The sequence below is a fragment of the Oryctolagus cuniculus genome, chromosome 21 (genome assembly GCF_964237555.1).
Source record: "Oryctolagus cuniculus chromosome 21, mOryCun1.1, whole genome shotgun sequence".
Taxonomy (NCBI): domain Eukaryota; kingdom Metazoa; phylum Chordata; class Mammalia; order Lagomorpha; family Leporidae; genus Oryctolagus; species Oryctolagus cuniculus.
Window position 1 is genome coordinate 2,976,675 of NC_091452.1, and position 24,220 is coordinate 3,000,894.

Sequence of the window (24,220 nt, forward strand, 5' to 3'; positions counted from 1 at the left end):
GGCCCAAGCACCTGGGCCATCCTCCACTGCACTCCCTGGCCACAGCAGAGAGCTGACCTGGAAGAGGGGCAACCGGGACAGAATCCGGCGTCCCGACTGGGACTAGAACCCGGTGTGCTGGTGCCGCAAGGCGGAGGATTAGCCTAGTGAGCTGCAGCGCCGGCCACAACTCCAGACATTTAAAAACAGCCTGCATAGGGGGCCCAGTGCTGTGGTGTAGTGGGCAAAGCCACCACCTGCAGTGCCAGCATCCCATATGGGCGCCAGTTTGTGTCCCAGCTGCTCCACTTCCAATCCCGCTCTCTGCTGTGGCCTGGGAAAGCAGTGGAAGACGGTCAAGTCCTTGGGACCCTGCACCCGCATAGGAGACCCAGAAGAAGCTCCTGCCTGGCTCCTGGCTTTGGATTGGCGCAGCTCCAGCTGATGTGGCCAATTGGGGAGTGAACCAGCGGATGAAGACCTCTCTCTCTCTCTCTCTCTCTCTCTCTCTCTCTGCCTCTGCTCTCTCTGTGTAACTCTGACTTTCAGATAAATAAATAAGGATGGTGGGCACAGGTGAGAGGGGCTGCACCCCAGAAGCAGTCCAATCTGCATTCTGAGCGACACTGGAACGGGACAGACCCCACACAGGACACCTGCAGGTTTTCACAACGGGAAACGCAGTGACTGAAAGCCTTACAAATGCCCCCTCAGGTCCACGGGCTCACGAACACCAGAGCAAGGCTGTCCCACAGGACGGCCGTCCGGCAAGAAAGTGTTAGCCAGCACGGGCCGCCCAGGAAGGAGCCCACGGGGACCACGTGCTTTGCCAGTGGACACGTGTCAGATTAGGGCTGATATAAACCACCCAGCGAATAATGTGAGCCTAAACAAATGCATTTTGAATTGAAAGACACAAAGGAAAACCATCCTCACTGAAATCCAATCAGGGGCCGGCGCCGTGGCTCACTTGGTTAATCCTCTGCCTACAGCGCCATCCCATGTGGGTGCCGGGTTCTAGTCCCAGTTCCTCCTCTTCCAGTCCAGCTCTCTGCTGTGGCCTGGGAAGGCAGTGGAGGATGGCCCAAGTGCTTGGGCCCTGTACCCACCTGGGAGACCAGGAGAAGCACCTGGCTCCTGGCTTTGGACCGGCGTAGCTCTGGCCATGGCGGCCATTTGGGGAGTGAACCAATGGAAGGAAGACTTTTCTCTCTGTCTCTCTTTCTCACACTATCTATAACTCTACCTGTCAAATTAAAAAAGAAAAGAAATCCAATCAAGCTAACTAGTGTAGAGCTAGCCAGAGCAAGGCAGCCATGAACACAGCCTCCCAGATCCTGTTCCGAGAGCAGACCTGAGCTTTCTCAGCCGTCCAGAGAGAACTCCTGGCACTTTCTCAGCCGGCCACACTGGGTCTCAGGGCGGGCTGGCCACGCCAGGAAGACCGGCTCTGTGCCTGAGGCTGACGGCGTGGCTTGCGGGGTGCCCGTGCGTCTGGTTGTCGAGCTGCAGGATGAAGGCCGTCAGTCCCCTGGGCCTGGGTAAGGAAGCTCCAGCGAGAACTCCAGACAAGGGGCTGGCCACACCCCACACACGTCACAGACAGGAACGGAAGAGGGCTCGGGGGACGGCAAACTCCCCGCCTTTGAGCTCCACCCGTCCCCCAGCCGCAGTAAACCTTAACCTCGAGTGCCAGTGGGAGGCAGGGCTGGGGTGAGGAGCACCTGACCGTCAGCAGGCGTCAGGGTGAGGGCAGCCCGGGGCCGCACCGAGTCCCGCCCTGAGCTGCTAACCCCGGCAGTAGGTCACGCAACACACGACACTGAAGTTCACCGTACTTGTTCCAAGTCTCTCCTTTAAATGCAGCTCCTGCGCAACTTCAACGTGCGGCTTGGCTCGTGTTTGTGGCTCGGACGCTGTGTCTGTTAGACAGCAGCGGCATTGAAAGTGCATGTGTGTCTGTGTGTGTGCGTGTGTGTCTGTGTGTGTGCGTGTGTGTCTGTGTGTGTGCGTGTGTGTCTGTGTGCCTATGTGCATATTGTGTATGTGTGTCTATGTGTGTATGTGTGTCAATGTGTGTATATGTGCCTATGTGTCTATGTGTGTGTGTGTCTGTGTGCATGTGTGTCTGTGTGCATGTGTGTCTGTGTGTGTTTGTGTGTCTATGTGTGTGTATGTGTGTCTGTGTGTCTATGTGTCAATGTGCGTATGTGTGTCTATGTGTGTCTGTGTGCCTATGTGTGTATGTGTGTCTGTGTATATGTGTATCTGTGTGTGTGCCTATGTGTATCTGTGTGTATGTGTATCTATGTGTGTCAATGTGTGTCTGTGTGTCTGTGTGTATATGTGTGTATGTGTCAATGTGTGTATGTGTGCCTATGTGTGTCTGTGTCTATGTGTGTATGTGTGCATATGTGTATGTGTCTATGTGTGTCTGTGTGTCTATGTGTGTCTGTGTGTCTGTGTGTATGTGTGTCAATGTGTGTATGTATGTATGTGTCTATGTGTGTATGTGTGCATATGTGTATGTGTCTATGTGTGTCTGTGTCTATGTGTGTCTGTGTGTCTGTGTGTCTATGTGCGTATGTGTGTCTATGTGTGTCTGTGTGTCTGTGTGTCTATGTGTGTGTGTCTGTGTGTGTATGTGTGTCTGTGTCTATGTGTGTGTGTATGTGTGTCTATGTGTCAATGTGTGTATGTGTATGTGTGTCTGTGTGTCTGTGTCTATGTGTGTCTATGTGTGTCTGTGTGTGTATGTGTATGTATGTGTGTCTGTGTGTCTATGTGTGTCTGTGTGTCTGTGTGTCTATGTGTGTCTGTGTGTGTTTGTGTGTCTGTGTCTATGTGTGTCTGTGTGTCTGTGTGTGTCTATGTGTGTGTGTCTATGTGTGTCTATGTGTGTATGTGTGTCTATATGTGTATGTGTGTCTATGTGTGTTTGTGTGTCTGTGTCTATGTGTGTCTGTGTGTCTTTGTGTGTTCCCTCGATCACCATAAGTGAAGTCTGAGAAATCACAGGTCTCAGACTAGATTTTATGCTCAAAACCCACCCAGCTCCAAAGACCCCGCACACACGTGGATTCTCCCTTTGCAACCACAACAACAACAAGCAAGTGCCGTGAGTCTCGCTGAGCTTTGAGACGGAACGTCAATCCTGGCTGGACAGCAATTGGGTAGGATTAATGAGAGCACAGCCCCGGCCGAGCCTGCCCTCCCAAAAAGAGAACAGAAAATTAAAAGCCCAGACCGGCAGTTCTGTACTGAAGAACAAGAACAGCCTCTCGAAGCTGTGTCACTCTCCAGAGTATCTGAATGAAAGTGGTCTCCCTACAAAAATCCATCTGAAATCTATATAATAATTACATAGTTATATCATCATAAAAATTCATGTAATGACAAATGCAGGTGAACAATGACGCGTTACATTGCTTGTACATATTTTATTTGCAACAATAATCAAGCGAGAGCACTGAACCGAACGCTACTGAAGCATCGCCCAGCAGAGGGGCAGGAAAGGCGCACCAAGAGCAACTTCGCATTCGTCAACCTGCTCCCGCCCCGCAAATCAGAGGAGCAAACTCACGCCTGCTTCATCAGCTCCTTTACCGCGGCTCTTACAGACCCGGACAGAAACATTTCGCTGCTTTTTCATTTTTTTCCGCGAAGCTTTAACATGGATTTGGAAGAGGCTCCCTCCCAGAGCGAAGGCGGCTGGCACAGGACGAGGGTGGTACACAGTAGGGATGCGCTCACGGCCCATCTCGCCACTCCCTCCAGCTGCACGCGACCCCAGTGGGAGGAAGGTGAGAAACGTTAGCATCGCTGGGGCCAGGAAGACTAGGGGTGGCCGCTCCCTGAAACGACCTGCACCCTCACAGGGCCCCCCAAATCCACACTCTGCACCCTCACAGGGCCCCCCCACCATCCACACTCTGCACCCTCACAGGGCCCCTCCTCCCCACCCACACTCTACACCCTCACAGGGCCCCCCCTCACCATCCACACTCTGCACCCTCACAGGGCCCCCCCACCATCCACACTCTGCACCCTCACAGGGCCCCCCCACCATCCACACTCTGCACCATCACAGGCCCCCCCACCACCCACACTCTGCACCCTCACAGGCCCCCCCTCACCATCCACACTCTACCCTCACAGGGCCCCACCACCACCCACACTCTGCACCCTCACAGGCCCCCCCCACCATCCACACTCTGCACCCTCACAGGCCCCCCCACCATCCACACTCTGCACCCTCACAGGCCCCCCCTCCCCACCCACACTCTGCACCCTCACAGGGCCCCCCCCACCATCCACACTCTGCACCCTCATAGGGCCCCCCCTCCCCACCCACACTCTGCACCCTCACAGGGCCCCCCCTCACCATCCACACTCTGCACCCTCACAGGGCCCCCCCCCACCATCCACACCCTGCACTGTCACAGGCCCCCCCACCATCCACACTCTGCACCCTCACAGGGCCCCCCCCATCCACACTCTGCACCCTCACAGGCCCCCCCACCATCCACACTCTGCACCCTCACAGGGCCCCCCCACCACCCACACTCTGCACCCTCACAGGGCCCCCCACCACCCACACTCTGCACCCTCACAGGGCCCCCCCCCACCATCCACACTCTGCACCCTCACAGGGCCCCCCACCATCCACACTCTGCACCCTCACAGGCCCCCCCACCATCCACACTCTGCACCCTCACAGGGCCCCCCCACCACCCACACTCTGCACCCTCACAGGGCCCCCACCACCACCCACACTCTGCACCCTCACAGGCCCCCCCACCATCCACACTCTGCACCCTCACAGGGCCCCCACCACCACCCACACTCTGCACCCTCACAGGGCCCCCCCCACCATCCACACTCTGCACCCTCACAGGGCCCCCCACCATCCACACTCTGCACCCTCACAGGCCCCCCCACCATCCACACTCTGCACCCTCACAGGGCCTCCCCACCACCCACACTCTGTACCCTCACAGGGCCCCCCACCACCCACACTCTGCACCCTCACAGGGCCCCCACCATCCACACTCTGCACCCTCACAGGGCCCCCCCACCATCCACACTCTGCACCCTCACAGGGCCCCCCCCACCACCCACACTCTGCACCCTCACAGGGCCCCCCCCACCACCCACACTCTGCACCCTCACAGGCCCCCCCCCATCCACACTCTGCACCCTCACAGGGCCCCCCCCATCCACACTCTGCACCCTCACAGGGCCCCCCCCACCACCCACACTCTGCACCCTCACAGGGCCCCCACCACCACCCACACTCTGCACCCTCACAGGGCCCCCCCACCATCCACACTCTGCACCTTCACAGGGCCCCCCCTCATCCACACTCTGCACCCTCACAGGCCCCCCCACCATCCACACTCTGCACCCTCACAGGGCCCCCACCACCACCCACACTCTGCACCCTCACAGGGCCCCCCCCATCCACACTCTGCACCCTCACAGGGCCCCCCCCACCATCCACACTCTGCACCTTCACAGGGCCCCCCCTCATCCACACTCTGCACCCTCACAGGCCCCCCCACCATCCACACCCTGTGGTGCTGTGCCTTTTTTTCCAGCTTACATACAGCTTTACTTCTCAGGTGGTTTTTATGGCAAGAAAGCCACGTTTCAACCACGTTAGGAGGTTAATTAACATCAATCCAGCACTTTCTTAGTTGTTTTTTTTTTTTTTCCACTTAAAAAGACTGGTTCGCTGAGTCATCGGGCCTCCCCACGTGGAAATCTGCGGTGACGTAACATCAAAGACGTCGCGTTTGTCCACACCACCAGCGACCTCATCAGGACGGCGTCAGCACCTCGTCTTCCCAGCGACAGCCTCTGGCTGATTTTCCAAAATTCCAGCTCTGGCTGGAGAGACCCAGCTCTGTCACGGGCAGCACGCGTTGCCAGCACCATCTGCTCAGCTTTACGAGAGCGCCGGCCAAGGCCCACGTCCGGATGACTGGAGTTGGTCTGTCCGTGGCCAGGCCACCTCGGGGCTCAGCTGTCACCCCAGGGCCCTTTCACAAGACAGCTTCCCACGACAGCCGTCCACGTGGCTCAGTGTGCGGAGCGAGTGCCGTATGCACGGAGAATCTTTTAAACACAGGCACGCAGAGCCAATGCCTGGAAGGTGAGCGCCTGGCACAGTGTGACTGAGGACACGGTCAAGTGGAACGGGCTGTGCTGGGGGCAGTGAGTGACCAGGGACCAACAACGCAAGCGGCAGCCCAGCAGCACGGCCTCCAGGAGCGGCCGCTCACCACTGCTTTTCAGCGAGTGCAGAGGGCAAAAGACGCCTGTGTCCCTCGGAGACTAAGCCTGGCCTTGCGAGGGTTCTCAGAGGGTCCCAGAGACAGCCCGAGGTCCGTGGTGCCCGCTCCGGGAAACCGGGTTTAGATGAGCAACAGTAAAGGAGAAGCCGGTGTGCTCGTGTGTGTGCTCTCCCGCTCCGAGGTCGACAACCACCGAGCAGCCCTGAGATGGGGAGCCTCCGTTCCCCGCCAGGGCCTACAGCTGACATGAAGGATAAGGAAGCGCCCACGGCCCTGGGGGTCCCACACGGGGCTCGCGCTCTGAGTATCGGGAAGACAGCCAGCCTCAGACCACCGCGCCCTGCCCTGGTCCCAGGGCAGCAGTCGCACCCGTGGCCCGGGGTCTCCCACGGAGCATCAGGAAGAGACAGCCAGCCCCAGACCACCGCGCCCTGCCCTGTCCCAGGACAGCTGTCGCACCCGTGGCCCGGGGTCTCCCACGGAGCATCAGGAAGAGACAGCCGGCCCCAGACCACCGCGCCCTGCCCTGTCCCAGGACAGCTGTCGCACCCGTGGCCCGGGGTCTCCCACGGAGCATCAGGAAGAGACAGCCGGCCCCAGACCACCGCGCCCTGCCCTGGTCCCAGGACAGCTGTCATACCCGTGGCCCGGGGTCTCCCACGGAGCATCAGGAAGAGACAGCCAGCCCCAGACCACCGCGCCCTGCCCTGTCCCAGGACAGCAGTCTCCGAGTGCTACATTTTGCAAACTGAGATTCTATAAAGGACGGGCATAGCCTGTAAGATCCCACCAGCGGGAACTACACCCGCCGACGAGGGGCGCTGGACTCAACCCGTGAGCTGGCGGAGCACAGGACGGACAGCGCCAGGGACACGGGCTCAGGGCAGGTCCGTCAGACAGGAGAGGAAACCAGTCCCCAGCCGGGGACTCGGGGAGAGTCTGCAGCCCCTCCCACCTGCCCCCCACGTCCCAGTGCACACAAAGGTCAGCCAGTGAAGTGCGTTGCAGGCTCGCAAAGCCCTTCCGCTGGACGGTCCGACCTAGACCACCTCCGCCATTTAAGAGACGGCGGCTGAGGGCGCGAGGCTGCTGCGGCGCTGGCCGTGGGCAGCCCGCAGGCCACTTGATCTGAGCACATAAAGGCAAAGCAGACAAAACGTGGACGGATTTGACTGTTGGGCTGTTTTTGTCACCCAATCACTTCAGAGTATCAGTGATGCTTGAAAATCACCTCGAACACACAAAAACCAGCACACGGAAGCGTAACACACCCTGGCGGCTACGAGGGACACGGCAGTGGGAGCGCTGTCGGCTCTGATAGGACGCCGTCTCCCTCCCCCGGACTGCACAGTCTCACAGCACAACCAGAGCAGCACCAGGAGATGAACACGTACCCACTGCCTTTGCGCCATCTCCTTCATGGGCTCCGTGAAGGCGACAGCAAACCTAGGAAACGAACAACAATGGAAACAGTTAGGCCAGAGCTCAGTTCACCTAACCACGACACAGCTCTGTGGGACAGACGGTGATGGGGGACGGCGCTGCATTTACAGGGCCATCGACCGTCATTCCCCGCCGTCACTGGCCATCAGGCTTGATCTCTGCTCACACCAAAAAGAGTTGTGTATGCAAGAAGCCAACCCAATGGAGCCCAGAATTTCCTGTTTGTCTTGTTGCTTCCAGGCAGGGCCAGAGAAACGGGCAGACGGACGCAGGGGAGAGACCAGGGATTCGGTGAACCCCAGCCGAGCACTCGAGGGCAGGCCGTCCTCTCCACCAGTCGAGGCAGGAAGACAAGCAGGCTGTACCTGGGAGCCGGGCGTCCCAGACCACACTTCAATATGGCGACGGCGTGAGAGCCCCGCCCATCCACACGGGCGCCACGTCTACACGTCAGTACCGGTAAGGATTTGTAGCTTCCTCGGCAGGTGCACAAAGCACTCCGGAGCTAAGCTGTATGTCAAGACTGTGGTTGTCAGGAGGACTGACAGGGGCCCATCGATGACATTGTACACCACGGTCACAGGCGGGAAGACGCAGTACCATCGCAGGTTTGCTTTTACCAAATTCAGACACAAGTCTGATCATAGTTCAAACAAAATCCACAAAGGGATTCCAGTGGAATTTGAGATCGTTGTAAGTTGGTCTGCGCGAATCAGGGGTAACAAGCCGGAAAAACTGTTGAAGACCTGAGAGCTGCAGTAGCAGACATCAGCTCCCACCAAACCTGTAACAACCACGCTAATGTTGACAGCGGCAGCGCAAGACAGGGAGGGCAAAACCAGACCCAGACCAGAGGTGAGAAGTAACAGCGGGACGTCAGGCAGGCGCTTAAGCAAACGGAGACACCGGCCAGGCCCCCGTGCGGAGCAGCCGCCACGCTCAGACGTGGCAAGGGCGTCACCTCCATGATCTGCGGGCGGCGCCTGGGACCATCGAGCACCGGGAAAAGCCACAGCGGCCATGGATCCTCCAAGGGGAGAGCAGAATAAGTACCCGGGTACTGCTTGAAGGAGCAAATGGAGTGACTCCTCCCTAGGCATAGCAGAAACCGAAACCACTCCTGGGCCAAGCCTGCAGGACGGACGAGCCCACGCAGAGTCTGGAAGGGCCAGTCCTCCCCAGGAGCGACGGAAGGGCGGGCTCCTCCCTCCTCGCGCTCCCTGCCTGGCTGTGTCTCTCTGACCCTAGCTCTTCCTTCCCTCACTCCTCCCACCCCACCTGGGCGGGAGGACAGCTGTGGTGGGGGAGGGGCAGGACACACCTGCTCTTGCACTTGAGCACATCTCCATGAACCCGTGCCAGACGCAGGAGATGCGGAAGGAAGGCCGGGCGGGCAGGAGCTGTCCACCGGCTTCCGTGATGAGGGCTTCTCCGTCTGTCCCCAGACCCAACACAACACGCAACCGAATGCCCGGAAATAAACAAAGTGCACCCTGGGGAATCGGACTCAGCCTGGGCTTCTCTGCGGAGGCCTGTGGGGGCACCACTCCAGAATCCAGCGATGCAGGCACCTGAGCCAGGAAGTCTTCCGCCAGGGTATCCGGCCCACCCTTGACAGGTGACTCTTGTCTACCAGAACTCACACACGACCGGGATTCTTCCTGACGCTGGGCCACCCCACGTAGCCACGGAACAGAAAGCCACAGAGACCCAGAGGAGCAGGGCAGCTGTGGACCCGCCACGGCAGGAAGACCCCGCCCCGCGTCCTGACCCAGGGCGGCGCTGACAGACTCACTCCCGGCTGCCCTGGGGACGGCTGTCAGAGAGGGTGAAACCCACTGGTCCAGCGAGCGTGCTTGGTGCCCCGGCAGCCGATGGCAGCGCCAGCTCCACGCACGCTGGGACCCGGCTACATCCACACTTCCGTCCCCAGCACCCACGAGGCTACTTCAAAGTGTCCAGGGAAAATGATGAGCCCTCGCCAGTTCGCGGGAAGCACACGTCATGAAGAAATTACAATGGACTTCACAATGCTCGCATCCGATTCCACGGGTCTTCAATTCCAGTTTTCCACGGTCGACTTGAATTCCCCTTGTATCAGCTGAGTAGATCCACAAAGGATCAAACGAAGGAAGAGAAAGTGGTCTCTTTTTTTAAAAGATTTATTTATTGGAAAGTCAGCGTTACACAGAGATGGAGAGACGGAGGGAGCAATCTTCCATCTGCTGGTTCGCTCCCCAGATGGATGCAACGGCCAGGGCTGGGCCAGGAGCTTCTTCCAGCCTCCCACGTGGGTGGCACTTGGGCCATCTTCTGCTGCTTTCCCAGGCCATCAGCAGGGAGCTGGATAGGAAGTAGAGCAGCCAGGACTGGAACTGGTGCCCCTATGGGATGCTGGCACTGCAGGCTGGGGCTTTAACCCACTGTGCCACAGCAAGGGCCCCAGAAAGTTGTCCCTTGAAGTCTACAGGAGGGGCAGGCATTACAACAGCAGCCCAACCTCCAATGCAGCAGCCGTCCCCCACCTCAGAGCGGCAGAGCTGGCTCTTGGCTTCACTTCTGATCCAGCGTCCAACACCCTGGGAGGCAGCAGTGGTGGCTCAGCCACTGGGGTCCCTGCCGCCCACATGGGAGACCCAGACGGAGCTCCTGGCTCCCAGCTGCAGCCTGGCCCTGCCCTAGATGTGGGGATTTGGAAAGTGGACCAATAGATGAAGATTCTCTCTCTCTCCCTCGAATAAATATAAGTAGATAAATAAACCTTCAAAGAATGAAATGCACACACAGCAGATCCAAGTGAGGAACGGAGCAAAGTGCAGGAGCCCAGTCCTGGAGCCCAGGCGCTGAGGCTGTGGGAGAGGGAGCAGGCGTCCTGGCTTCGAGAGATGCTCCAGCGTGACCAGGGGCAGGAAGGCGGGAAGAGGGGACGTGGAGGCTCCGTCCCAAAGGAGCCCGGGGCAGAAGGCGCGGCAGCCGCCAGGGAGAACTGGAGTGAAGCCCGCCTTCTCGCCAGGCCCCTTCACAGGCTCCGGTGGCAGGGGGCAGGGGGCAGGTGGCAGGGGGCAGGGGCAGGTGGCAGGGGGCAGGGGCAGGGGGCAGGCGGCAGGGACAGGGGGCAGGGGGCAGGGACAGGGGGCAGGGGGCAGGGGGCAGGCGGCAGGGGGCAGGCAGCAGGGGGCAGGGAGCAGGCCCCGGGCCGCGGCTCCTCGGCCCTGGCTTACCAGGCAGATGGCGCCTCACGGCAGCACCCAGGGGCGGCGTGTGGCTGGGAGGCTAAGCCACCCGCATCCTGTATCAAAGGGCGGGGTTCAGTCCTGTTTCTGTTCCCAGGCCCAGCTTCCTGCTGGCGAACGCAGGCGGCAGCAGCGGGGATGCCTCGGTCGCTGAGCCCCGGCCACCCATGGGGAGACCTGGATGGAGCTGTCAGCTCCCCTGCGGAGGGGTGAACCAGTGAGTGGAAGATTTCTCTCTGCCTCCCGCTGTCTCTGCCTCTCACACCGAAAAAAATTAAGAATCATCTTTAATTTTAATATTTATTATTGCCAAATTCCTATAAGCCAAAAAGCTGATGCTAAAATAGCTTGAATAATATACTACACAGGAAAAAAGTTTAACAACCTAAAAAGTGTTCAAAATATACCTTGCAGGAAAAATGTGACTATTCAAAAGCATCTGATTAAAATGGAAGCACTCATTATAACGCCAGACCAAGTCCACACTCTGTCTGATGGGAGAGTGTGCCAGGTAGTGCCAGACGGGAAACCTGAGTTCAGGCAGCCTTCCTGCCCACTGAACCCATCCATAATCCCCCATGTAAAGTCAATATTTGTTTTCATAACAATGCAATGAGTAACACTAATGATAACCCTCCAAGATGCATTCATTCAATATCATCCCAGTAAGCAGAATTATTTTCCTTGTATCAGACTGTGCATCACAAACTACACAAATCTAAGCTCACGCACGCTGGAGAGCGCAAGAACACCGAGAAATCCTGCAGTGACCCCTTTAACGGCAGCCCCAAGTGCGCGAAGAGCTTCACCGTGCCACACGCACACACGCGCACACGCGCACACACGTGCACACATGTGAGTGTGCTTTGTGTAACAAATGTGATGAGAATTAAAATAGTGACACCTGTGTTACACAAAGCACACATGTGTGTCGCAATGCCACATTCACCCTCAGGAAGTGAAGTCCTCCGGAAGAGCCAGGGTGCCAGGGGGTGGTGACCGCCCACTGCCCACTGCCCCCTCCCCGCCCGGTCCTGAGGGCACACGCCTGGCGACACGCTACGAAGCACAGCAGACTCCGGTGTCCTGTCCCCGTTAGTAGGTCATACAGACTTGAAGAACCTGGGACGGCGATCCACAAGCCATGGGAATCCGTGGTTGGTGACGGCCCGGGTTACAGTCCATTGCCTGCTCTGTCCTTGAGTTGAAATGACAGCGGGTGGCACGCGCTTGCTCTCACACAAGTGTGACAGTCGCCTGGGGGCGGGGCGCACGGCACAGGCCCCTGCCCTTGCTGTGGAACTCCCGGAAGCCTGCCGCTTTCCTCTCAACCTGTCCACGGGAAAGTGCCTTGTTCAGGTTCACGCGTGAGTCTCCTTCTTCCAGGTTCGCTTGAACGTGGACGCGACCCTGCAGGACGCCTGTCACAGGTGTCACTATTCTAATTCTCATCACAACATTTGTTACACAAAGCAAATGGAGAGGTTTTATTTTTCTCCCTCCGGAAGGCCGTGTGTGGAGGATGACTGATTTTCCGCGTGTGCTCCGTCCCGCACCACGGCGAGGTTAGAAACACGTGGCGGCCCCACCCCCCACAACAAATGCCCCGTCCCAAAGACCCGCAGTGACACCACACACAGCACACGGAGCTGCCCGTTCCCGGGAGGGCCGGAGCCACGCCCAGAGCAGCCGACGGGGCAGACCTGACGCAAACCAGACCCCAGTCCGGGCACTCCGGGGGCTGGCACGGGTCTGGGTCACGGGCGCCTAGACAGTAGCCACTGTGTCTCTTCCAGATACGCGCTCGCAACACCCACTGCCCGTGCAGACAGGTGTGGCATCGCCACGCCCACCCGTGACAAAGCCAAGCGAAAGGAAGGCGTCGGGGCCCCTGGCACCGCGTGGCCCCGGCCGCTCCCCAGCCCCCGCTCGCGGACGCCTCCCGTCTGGCCCTGGAGCAGTCGCCGTGAGCGGTACCTGGCACCGTGTGGCACCGGCTGCTCCCCAGCCCCCGCTCGCGGACGCCTCCCGTCTGGCCCTGGAGCAGTTGCCGTGAGCGGTACCTGGCACCAAGTGGCACCGGCCGCTCCCCGGCCCCCCCTCGCGGACGCCTCCCGTCTGGCCCTGGAGCAGTCGCCGTGAGCAGTACCTGGTACCGCGTGGCACCGGCCGCTCCCCGGCCCCCGCTCGCAGACGCCTCCCGTCTGGCCCTGGAGCAGTCGCCGTGAGCGGTACCTGGCACAGCGTGGCCCCGGCCGCTCCCCGGCCCCCGCTCGCGGACGCCTCCCGTCTGGCCCTGGAGCAGTCGCCGTGAGCGGTACCTGGCACCGCGTGGCACCGGCCGCTCCCCGGCCCCCCCTCGCGGACGCCTCCCGTCTGGCCCTGGAGCAGTCACCGTGAGCGGTACCTGGTACCGCGTGGCCCCGGCCGCTCCCCAGCCCCCGCTCGCGGACGCCTCCCGTCTGGCCCTGGAGCAGTCGCCGTGAGCGGTACCTGGCCTCCTCGAGGACGCGGCCCATGACTCTGCTCTTCTCTTCCTGGTTGGCGTCTTCGTTCAGATCGGTTCCTCCAAAGATGATTCCGAAAGGGACTCGGTGACCTGCAACAGGACAGCCACGAGCAGGACTGGACGGGGGCTCCCCTTGCCGAATCGCCCCAACCACGACCAAACCGAAGCTCCTGGAGGAGCGCGGACCGGGTGCTTGGTGGTCTGTTCTGTTCCACCGGCTCTCCTGAGCAGCGGCCCCGGCATCACCACGGAGCACGACGCTGGGCGCGACCCAGGAGGTGCCAACAGAAAGGGGCACCCAGATTCAGCCCTGTGGCTCAGCCACGGCAGCAGGCACCGTGCCAGCCAGGAACCAGCTGGGGCCGTGAGCGGCACGCACGACACCGACGTCTCCAAGCAAGAGCAGGTCGGGGCGGGGCGGGGGAGGGGGAGCGACACAGCTGTGATGTAGAAAAGAAACGACGGAGGCCCTGCCTACGAAACTCACAGTGCAGGGGCGGCTGGGGGTGCAGGTTAAGCCAGCGCTTGCGACGCCAGCATCCCACATGGAAGCGCTGCGCCGAGTCCTGGCGGCTCTGCTGATCCAGCCCCTGCTAACGCACCTTGCAGAAGATGGCCCAAGCACTCGGGCCCCCGCACCCACGTGGAAGACCTGGATGGAGTTCCCGGCTCCTGGCCCAGCATGTGAGGACTGAACTAGCAGACGGACGATCTCTCTGTCTCTCTTTTGCTCTGCTGCTCTGCCTTTCAAATAAATAAATACATCTTTAAAAACTAAACTTATGACGCATCCATCGAATGAAAGATTACGCTCAACTTAAAGTCGAGCCGGGCAGCTGGGCGTTGAGTCGGTTCGGGGGAGAAGCCGCCGCGGTGGCAGCTATGCTCACCAACAACAGCCCCGAAGCTTCCGCAGGCTACGCTACCCGAGCCTGCGCTCTCCAAGAAGATCCCTCAAGGAACATGGGCTGTTATGTACAGGAGACAGCCAGGAGGAGCAGCACACATGGAAACGGCCTTGCTCAGGGTGGCGCTGCTTCAGTTCTGGGCGTTTGTTAGACGGAGCCACACAGCTGCCTCCCGGGCAAGGAGTGCTGTGGAGTGTCTGCATCCCACAGCTCCCAGGAGAAGCAGAGCTAACCCTCAAGGACTTGGTGTTCCTCTGAAACAGAGGTCAAGAATGGTAACTTGGGGCTGGAGCTCTGACATAGCGGGTAAAGCTGCCTCCTGCGGTGCCAGCATCCCATATGGGTGCCGGTTCGAGTCCCAGCTGCTCCTCTTCCGACCCAGCTCTCTGCTGTGGCCTGGGAAAGCAGTGGAAGATGGCCCAAGCACTCGGGCCCCTGCACCCACATGGGAGACCCAGAAGATGCTCCAGGCTCCTGGCTTTGGCCTGGTCCAGCCCCAGCTGTTGTGGCCACTAGGGAGTGAACCAGAGGAGAGAAGATCTTCCCCCCATCTCTCTCTCTCTCTCTCCCTCTCTCTCCTTCTCTGCCTTTCAAATAAGTAAATAAATCTTTTTTAAAAAGACAGAAACATAGCAAATCCTGTGTCTACCCTGGGATCCCATTCCTCAGATCTCTCCGCACACGTAAGCAAACATTTCAAAAATCCAGAAACTTCTGAACCTGAAACACGTCTGGTCCGAGGCATTTTATAAGAGGGGCCATCCACCTGTACCACACCAAAGTTCAGAAGGAGAAGGTGCACACAGCTGTGCACATCTGGAAAGATCTCGAAGCCACGTGATGAAATATACAGAATGGGGCCAGCATGGCAGCACAGTGCATCCCACATGAGCGCCGGTTCAAGTCCCGGCTGCTCCACTTCCTATCCAGCTTCTTGTCAGTGTACCCAGGGAGGCAGCAGATGACTCACCAAGTGCCTGGGCCCCTGTTACCCATGTGGGAGACTCGGATGGCGTCCCGGTCCCCTGGCTTCAGCCTGGCCCAGCCCCAGCTGTTGCAGCCACCTGGGGAGTGAACCAGCGAATGAAAACTATCTTTCTCTCTGTCTCTCTCTTATCTGATTTTTCAAATAAATAAACCTTCAACAACAACAACAACAAAGAAGTAGACAGTAGACTCCACCTGTGTGTGTAAAACATGTCCCATCAATTTTAAAGCAATGATGCATCTCGCGATCCAAACTCCCCACGCCGAGCGCTGATCAGCCCGGACGGCTCCAGCAGCCGGCGGTGATCTGAGGGTTCCTGCTGAGTGACAGGAGGGTGTGAGGTTGGCCCAGCCTCTGGGATAGCCTCGGACTCTGCCTGTACCCCAGCACAATACAGATGCGCTCAGAAGACCCGCGGTGCGTGTGTGCGGGACATGACAGAACGCTTTCTTGTCGCTATCTCCAAAACAAGGCAGCACTGCAACTGTTTACACACATGACTGTTTACACACGTGACCGTTTACACACGCGTGCTTTGCCAGGCGGGACAGGTGACCCAGACGTGATGGGGAGGACCTGGGAGGGGCAGCACAGGCTCCAGGCCGCTTCAGAAAAGGCACCTGAGCACCTGCGGGTTTCGGGGTCCCACATCCACCCACCGCGGACACTGGGGGGACCACGGGGAACACGCTTCCCGGGGGTGCTGTTAGGGTGGGAAAAGCTAGAGTGAGCATGCATGTTTGAAGCCTTCCCACTTTGTCCTTGTTTAAGTGAAGGGAAGGAGGCCACACAAACGTGTGTGTGGGTGCATTGTGGCAGGCGGTCTCCTTGCAGTCACACTCCATGTGCACACGCATGCACACAGACACACACAGTGCGCAGTGCCGCTCGAGCGGCCCACGGGCTGCTGAGGAATCAGTGCTGTGGGAGTTCCAAGGCCGCTCGTAATAGACAAAGTGGCCCCTGGTTTCCTCTCTCTGGGGTACCTCCCTGGGGGGAGTCAGCCACCACCCTTGACCGACCCGTACCGAGGGCTCCTGCCCTTGGCTGAGTGGGCGGGCATCGGGTCCTCTGCAGCCGTCCCCGCGAGGTGACCACAGCCCCAGGAGCCCCTGCGAACCCACGGGTGCTGCTGGACGCTGCACGTGTTCAGATGTGGGCACCTGAGTGCCGGATGCTTTGTTCTGCCGTAGCATAACCAACACCGCGCGGAGGAGATCCTTGTGGGAGAAGCAGACGGCAACTGCGGCCGCTCCAGGGCTGAGAAATGAGGCAGTGAGACCGGGAGGTGAGAGAAAGGGTCACTTTGCTTTTTAAAATTTATTAATGTATTTGAAATGCAGACAGAGGCAGAGAGAGAGAGAGAGAGAAGAGAGAGGTCTTCCATCTGCTGGTTCACTCCCCAAATAGCTGAAATGGCCAGGGCTAGGGCTGGGCCAGGCCGAAGCCCGGAGCCAGGAACTCCATCCTGCATCCCAAGTGGGTGCAGGGGCCCAGAGACCTGGGCCACCCTCTGCTGCTTTCCCAGGCCCCAGCAGGGAGCTGGATTGGAAGTGGAGCAGCCGGGACTCTAAGCAACGCTCACAGGGGCTGCCGGCACCAGAGGCGGTGGCTTTATCCGCTACACCACAATGCCCGTCCCAGATGCTCCAGGGCACGTCCCCGTCCGCCTGCACCCCTGCACAGCTCAGGAAGAAACGCAGACCAGAGAGGTCGCTGTGCTCTTCTCACTTCTGAGCCACCACGCGAGTGCATTCCTGGCTGGGGGGGGGGGGGGGGGGGGTTACCTTGCAGGAGTCGGCCGCCCCTGTACAGGTGCAGCGCCAGCGCCGCCTCCACGTTCTCGGCCATGATGAGGTCGGCGACGTCAGCCGGGCTCTCAAAGTCAAAGGCATCTCTGAGAACGCAGACGTGGCCCGCGGCCTCCAGGTGGTCCCTTCGTCAGACAACAGAGAGAGGGACAGATGAGAGAAGTGGAGACAACGAAGGGCACGGTGCCTCCCCCCAGCCATGGCTGTGTCCGCTCCCCTGAGGACGCTCACTCACGGGGCTCCAAGGGCCCTGCTGGCGTCCACTCCCCCAGAGGCCCTGAGGGTGTGGATGTCATGGGTGGGGCCCTCGGGAGGGGAGCAGCACCTGCATCCTCACGTGGAGTCCTGCATTTGAGTCCCCAGAGGAGACCGGAAGATGCAGGCAGGTGCACGCCCGCTCTCCCACCGTGCACCTGGCCTGGGCCCTCAGGCCTCCAGGGCCCTCGGCTCAATGAGCCTGTTTTTTCTTTTCTTTTTTTAAAATAAAGATTTATTTATTTGAGACGCAAAGGGGGGGAAGGGGGAGAGGGGGAGGGGAGGGGGAGGGGGAGGGAGAGGGAGAGAGAGAGAGAGAGAGAACGGTTCCATTCACTGGTTCACTCCCCAAATGGCTACAATGGCCAGAGCTGGGTGGCTCCAAAGCCAGGAGCCAGGAGCTTCTTCCTGGGCCCCCACGCAAGTGCAGGGGCCCAGGACTTGGGCTGTCTTCCCCTGCTTCCCCAGACCATTAGCAGGGAGCTGGATCAGAAGTGGAGCAGCCGGGACTTGAACAGGTGCCCATCTGGGATGCCAGTGCCGCAGGTGGAGGCTTAACCTACTACGCCACAGTGCCAGCCCCAGCCTCAGGCATTTCATCACGGTAGCAAAGAGCAGGCGTTAGGCTTCCTGGTGGGGCTGAGGGCCCCATCTCCTGCTGGGTGGGTGAGGCTTTCCCTTTTCATGGTGTGAATCCAGCACACAATGAGGCAACATCACTTTGCAAATAGAGAACCACTAAGGTGCAGGGACCAAAGGTGGTGTTGACACACAGCTCGCAGCCAATCCCATCCCGTCACCACGGGTCAGGTACTCGGCTCCTCTGCCCCCACGCCCACTTCCTGTGCAAACCCCTGGGGCCTCCCGGCCACCAGAACAGAACCGGGTCTGCCGGCCGCCCAGCCGCCATTCATCCGAGCCTGAGAAATCCATCGTGGGAGAACGAGACGCCGGCGCGCTGCTGAGCCAGGAGAACGGCCGTCCCACCCTCTCAGGGCCGCAGAAGTGTGTGGACAGACGGCACGCAGCCCGGGTTCTGCGGGAGAGCCCGTTCTCAGGAGTCAGGACTCTCGCAGGAGCCACACCGGGAGCAGGCGGGCAGCGGCGGGCGGCCAGGAACCGGCTGTTCCTGATCTGCTCGGTTTTAAACAGCACTGGACGCAGCTTCAGGACCTGGACAGCTGTGTGGGTGTGGCTCCTGTGAATTCCTCAGACACCTGGCAGCTGCTCTCAGCCTAACCCTCCTCGGTCAGGGAAAAATCCAGCTGCACCCGACGCCCACAGACCACCACTTCCGTTCTGCTGCACTTCCACCAGATCCAGGAAAGAACACTTGTCCAAACGCTGCAGCAAGCTGAACACTGCTGCGGCGCCTCCCGGCTGGCCCTGACACCAGGCCCGGCGCTCACCTGCCTGCCGGCCAAGCTCAGCTCTCCGCGGCTGACTCTGAGAATCTGCACAAACCACAACACGCGGGAGCACACGGAACACGGCCAGTAGCAGCGACGGCACCGCGTCCCCTGCCGTGTGCCCCGCGTGGTCCTGATGCGGGGACAGGACTCTGCGTGCCTGTGGCCGCCTCACCTGACCGGGCCCGCACCTGCTGGGCAGCTCAGCCTCCGCTGGGGGAGCGGGGATCTGTCTGCTGATGGGGGGACGCCGGTCCTGTTGGATTCTGAAGAGTATTTCAGGAATTTCCCTGTGTAAAACAAAACAACGCCGGCCTTGTGGAGATCCTGGTCCTCGCGTGAAAGCCCCAGCCAACTCCCGGGGCCTGGATGAGCGAGGGCCCCCAGAGGGCAGCCGCCGCCCCCTTACCTATCCGGGGATGAGGTGAGTGACGGCAACCAGTCTTCGTTACCCTTGGGTCCCTCTCTCTGCAAATGACTCGGTGATCAGCAGAGCGTGCGTGCCTCTTTCTCTTGTAAAGGCAGAGTTACAGAGTTGGGGGGGGGGGGGGGGCGGACAGGGAGACAGGTCTTCCTTCCGCTGGTTCATTCCCCAAACGACAGCAATGACCAGGGCTGGGCCAGGCGGAAGCCAGGAGCCTCTTCCAGGCCTCCCACATGAGTGCAGAGTCCAAGCACTTGGGCCGCCTTCCACTCCTTTCCCAGGTCCATTAGCAGGGAGCTGGATGGGAAGTGGAGCAGCCAGGACACCAACCGAGGCTCTGATATGGGATCCCAGCGTCCCAGGCTGTAGCTTGACCCATTGCACCACAACGTCAGCCCCAGCATACGTGCCTTTTTAATGGAATTCTAGCCCTTGAGGGATGACTGTTACTTAATCACTCTTTTTGGGGACTGGTGCAGCGGGCTAAGCTTCTGCCTGCAGCACCGGCGTCCCATATGGGCACTGGTTCTAGTTCCGGCTGCTCCTCTTCTGATCCAGCTCTCTGCTATGGCCTGGGAAAGCAGTGGAGGATGGCCCAAGTCCTCGGGCCCCTGCACCTGCGTGGGAGACCCAGAAGCAGCTCCTGGCTCCTGGCTTCGGTCTGGCCCAGCTCCGACCGTTGAGGCCATCTGGGGAGTGAACCAGCAGATGGAAGACCTCTCCTCATCTGTCCCTTTCTCTGTCTGTAACTCTGCCTCTCAAATAAAGAAATAAAATGTTTAAAAGAAATCACTCTTCTTGGCCGGCGCCGCGGCTCACTAGGCTAATCCTCCGCCTAGCGGCGCCGGCACACCGGGTTCTAGTCCCCGTCGGGGCGCCGGATTCTGTCCCGGTTGCCCCTCTTCCAGGCCAGCCCTCTGCTGTGGCCAGGGAGTGCAGTGGAGGATGGCCCAGGTGCTTGGGCCCTGTACCCCATGGGAGACCAGGAAAAGCACCTGGCTCCTGGCTCCTGCCATCGGATCAGCGCGCTGCGCCGGCCGCAGCGCGCCGGCCGCGGCGGCCATTGGAGGGTGAACCAACGGCAAAAAAGGAAGACCTTTCTCTCTGTCTCTCTCTCTCACTGTCCACTCTGCCTGTCAAAAAAAAAAAAAAAAAAAAAAAAAAAAAAAAAAAGAAATCACTCTTCTTTCAAGAAATACAGAGATGCAGTGGCACAGCGGGCAGAGTGAGATCAGGAAGCGTCTGAGACAGAAGCACCTGCCGAGATCAGAAAGCCACGGCCAGCTGTCCAGCGAGCAGAGCGAAGGCCCCGGCAGGCCTGGCCCGCTGGCCCTCGGGCGGGCAGTGCTGGAGGGGCGCCCAGGGCGCGGGGCCGGGCAGCTCAGTAGTGCACAACCATTACTTCCAGGCCTCCCTCGGAGACACGGGGGTCCCGTCCAGACCCCCGCATAAAGCAAACCTTGCAACACTACCGGTTCCCAACGTGCGCGGGAGCTATGTTCGCATGACAGCGTTGCGCCGCGGCACCAGGGCTGAGGAAGCGCACACATTAGCACAGTATTTTGCTAAAAGATGCTGGCGACCACCGCACTGCTGGAAAAGCGGTGCTGACAGACTGCCGGCCGCAGGGCTCACAGGGTCCTGACGTGGGAGGAAATGCTGTCTGCCCGCGTGTGCCTTTCATAGACACGCGTGATGCTATTGCACACAAACGCATGAATGTCTGCTGATACACGTGTGTGTCACGCCCCGCTGTGGTGCCCTCGGGTTGGCGTCACAGACCTGGGTACACCTGTGTGATGCTACTGCACACAATGCATGAAGGTATACTACGTAAATCACGCGTCTGTGTGGATACACATGTGCGTCACAGACCCAGCTTCCGGGGGTCCCGGGGACGCATTAGCAGAGTGCGCTGTGCCTGCTCCCTCGGGCTCGGCCCTGGGGGGCTGCAGGGCACGGCGGGCGGCCTGCGCGGCACAGGCTGCTTCTACCGCAGCGGTGGTAGCCACACTATTTTATGGATACACTAGAATCCCTGGATTGCTCTGTCAAAGGGCGAACTTTATGATCGTGAATTATATCTCTATAAAAAAGTTGTATGGGAAAGAAAATTTATTTCTCAGGGCAGCTTCCCAGACAGATGAAAGATCTGCCCCCTCCCCTCAGTAACACGGCCAGGCTTCCGCCTCATGGCATCACACTGTGAGAAGACCGCTGCCTCCTGCACTACAATGCCGGAACCTTCCAGGCTCCGTGGAACCGTGCTGCAATTCTAGAACCTTCCAGGCTCCGCGGAACTGTGCTGCAATTCTAGAACCTTCCAGGCTCCGTGGAACTGTGCTACAATTCTAGAACCTTCCAGGCTTCGTGGAACTGTGCTGCAATTCTAGAACCTTCCAGGCTCCGCGGAACTGTGCTGCAATTCTAGAACCTTCCAGGCTCCGTGGAACTGTGCTACAATTCTAGAACCTTCCAGGCTTCGTGGAACTGTGCTGCAATTCTAGAACCTTCCAGGCTCCGTGGAACTGCACAATTCTAGAACCTTCCAGGCTCTGTGGAACTGCACTACAATTCTAGAACCTTCCAGGCTCCGCGGAACTGTGCTGCAATTCTAGAATATTCCAGGCTCTGTATCTGTGCTCATACCTGCCTCCTACACAATTCTAGAACCTTCCAGGCTCCGTGGAACTGGGTGCTCATGTCTGCAGACTGCTCTACAATTCTAGACCCTTCCAAGCTTCATGGAACTGTGCTACAATTCTAGAACCTTCCAGGCTCTGTGGAACTGTTGCTCCCGTCTGCTTGCTGAGCTAAAATGCTGGAACCTTCCTCCCTGTAGCTCTGGGTTGATGTGCAGGAGCACCTGTGCCTGGCCGGCACCTGCCCGGCACTTTGCCCGTTGGAGAGGCCCAGCAGACGTGTGCTGCAGGGGGCCTGGCTCACTCACAACACCCCCTCCCACGAAAGGAAAATGAGGACTCCCACGCTCCAGCCTGGCAACGAGAGCCTCTGGGCGGGGAAGGGAGGGCGCAGGGGACGCGTGGCTCCAGGACACCTGACACCTGTCACTTCCCATCCACACACACTTCCCACGCTGCGTCCCTGAGTGGGCAAAAGACAACAGCCTCCTCCCACTGCACACAGCCTGGCTCCGCCCGACTGAGCTGCAGTACCTGCGCCGCCCACGCTCCCGTCTGCACACGGACCTGACCCTCGGAGTTCATCCCAGGGCTCAGGAAGCCCGGATTCCGGCCCCACTCCCTCTCCCCGTGACAGTCTTCCCGGCACCCACGCCCCGCGGGAGCTCTGCAGACACCGCCCTCGAGCTGCAGCTCAGGGACCCGGGAGCCCCTGACGGTCTGGTTTAGAGCAGGGGTCAGGAGACCTCGCCTGGAAGTACCCGTGGGTTTGTGGGACCCATGTGGGACCTGGGTGCTAACCACTCCATCTGCCATCCTTGTAAGGAGAAAGCAGCTCCCACAATGCACCAGCGAAAGGGCACGGGTGCTGGTGACAGAAGCCCATGGGGGCTGCATTCAAGCCCCAGGAGTTGTTGCCTCCCATTTACAACAACGTCTCAGGCACAGCAGCTGCCTGCAGTGCCAGCATCCGTTGTGGGCGCCCGTTTGGTTCCTGGCTGCACCACTTCTGGTCCAGCTCCCGGCCGGTGCACCCGGGAAAAGCAGCAGAAGACAGCCCAAGTACCTGGGCCCCTGCACCCACACAGGAGACCCAGAGAGAGCTCCTGGCACCTGGCAGGTGCAGCCATGCGAGGAGTGCACCAGCAGATGGAAGACCTCTCTCTCTCTCTCTCTCTCTCTCTCTCTCGCTTTAAAGGTAACAAAGGTGCACGCATGCTCCACCAATCATCCACCCATTTGCAGAGAGAAGGACCCAGGCTGACTCAGACAGGCTGTGTCATCTCCTCTCATCCCCAGTGAGAGGGCGGCGGCTGCTCTCCAGGTGCCCTCGCTCAGCCAGGCCTGGGGGGTTGTTTGAGCTTGCACGCAAGGACTTTGATCTTCTGGCTTCGGCCTGGCCCAGCCCTGGCTGCTGGTTCACTTTTGGGGAGTGAACCCACTTGACTCTTCCCTTCTCTTTCAAGTGAATAAATAAAAGAAAGAAAAAAAAAAGAATCTCGAGGCTTCCGGTGGGGCAGCCCCCTGCTCCGCGTGCCCGGCACGGACGACGGCACGAGGCCCGTGGCTGACTGCAGGCCGCCTGCGCCCTGTTCACAGCCGTGACTGTGCGACGCACTTTTCTTCCACAGTGAGATTACACCCTGTCCTCCACGTTCCTGACCACACCTTTTCACTCCTCCAAGCTGAATTTTACCCTGAAGGGCACTGTTGGAGCTGGTCTGGTTCGACGGACAGTTCGATGAGGAGTATCCAAATACCCCCCCACCTCCAGGGCACCCCAGGGTGACAGTAACTCAGTCCATCCACGGCTGAGACACAAAGCGCCCGCCACCGACTCTGGGAGCTGCAGACAGCCCTCGCCTGGCCCAGAGACATGCCATCCACGGCCGAGGAGACACAAAGCACCCACCACCATCTCCGGGAGCTGCAGACAGCCCTCGCCTGGCCCAGAGGTGTGGCCTGAGCTGAGGGCCAGTCAGAGCCCCCTGCTGCCCTCCTGTGAACCTGCCTTTTGCTGCAGGGGTGCCGGCCGTCGCTGAGAGGTGGGAGAGGCCTGGCCCCTTCCTGCCGTGTGCCCTGTCTTGCTGGGGCTGCCCCTGTGCACTGTGGGATGTGGAGAAGCATCCCTGGCCTCAACCCACCGCATGCCGGCACCCCAGCTCCAGCGGTGACGACCAGAGGGGCCTCCAGACTCTGCCCAAGGCCCCTGGAGTGCTCCTTCCTCCTCACATACCCTCTGCCTCTGTTCCCACTGCAAACAGCTGATCTAGAATGTTCTGCATTGTGAAGACGGCATGACACTCAACTCTTGCAGGCA

At 59.6% G+C, this 24,220-nt stretch overlaps 1 protein-coding gene across 5 annotated transcripts in view; it reads right to left on the reverse strand.

Annotated features, from left to right (window-relative positions):
* The window catches only part of GLT1D1 (glycosyltransferase 1 domain containing 1), a 66,435-nt gene that overhangs the window by 40,689 nt on the left and 1,526 nt on the right, over nt 1–24,220 (reverse strand). For 2 of the 5 annotated variants that reach the window (XM_070065966.1, XM_070065967.1), the window contains exons 2-5: nt 17,147–17,295; nt 14,066–14,207; nt 13,448–13,553; nt 7,673–7,724 (exon numbers count right to left, since the gene is read on the reverse strand). In XM_070065966.1, coding sequence (XP_069922067.1) covers nt 7,673–7,724; nt 13,448–13,553; nt 14,066–14,207; nt 17,147–17,295 — 449 coding nt within the window. Of the gene's footprint in view, nt 1–7,672; nt 7,725–13,447; nt 13,554–13,950; nt 14,208–17,146; nt 17,296–24,220 lie in introns of those variants that run through there. The other 3 variants (XM_051838917.2, XM_070065968.1, XM_051838919.2) reach the window with 3 other exon arrangements.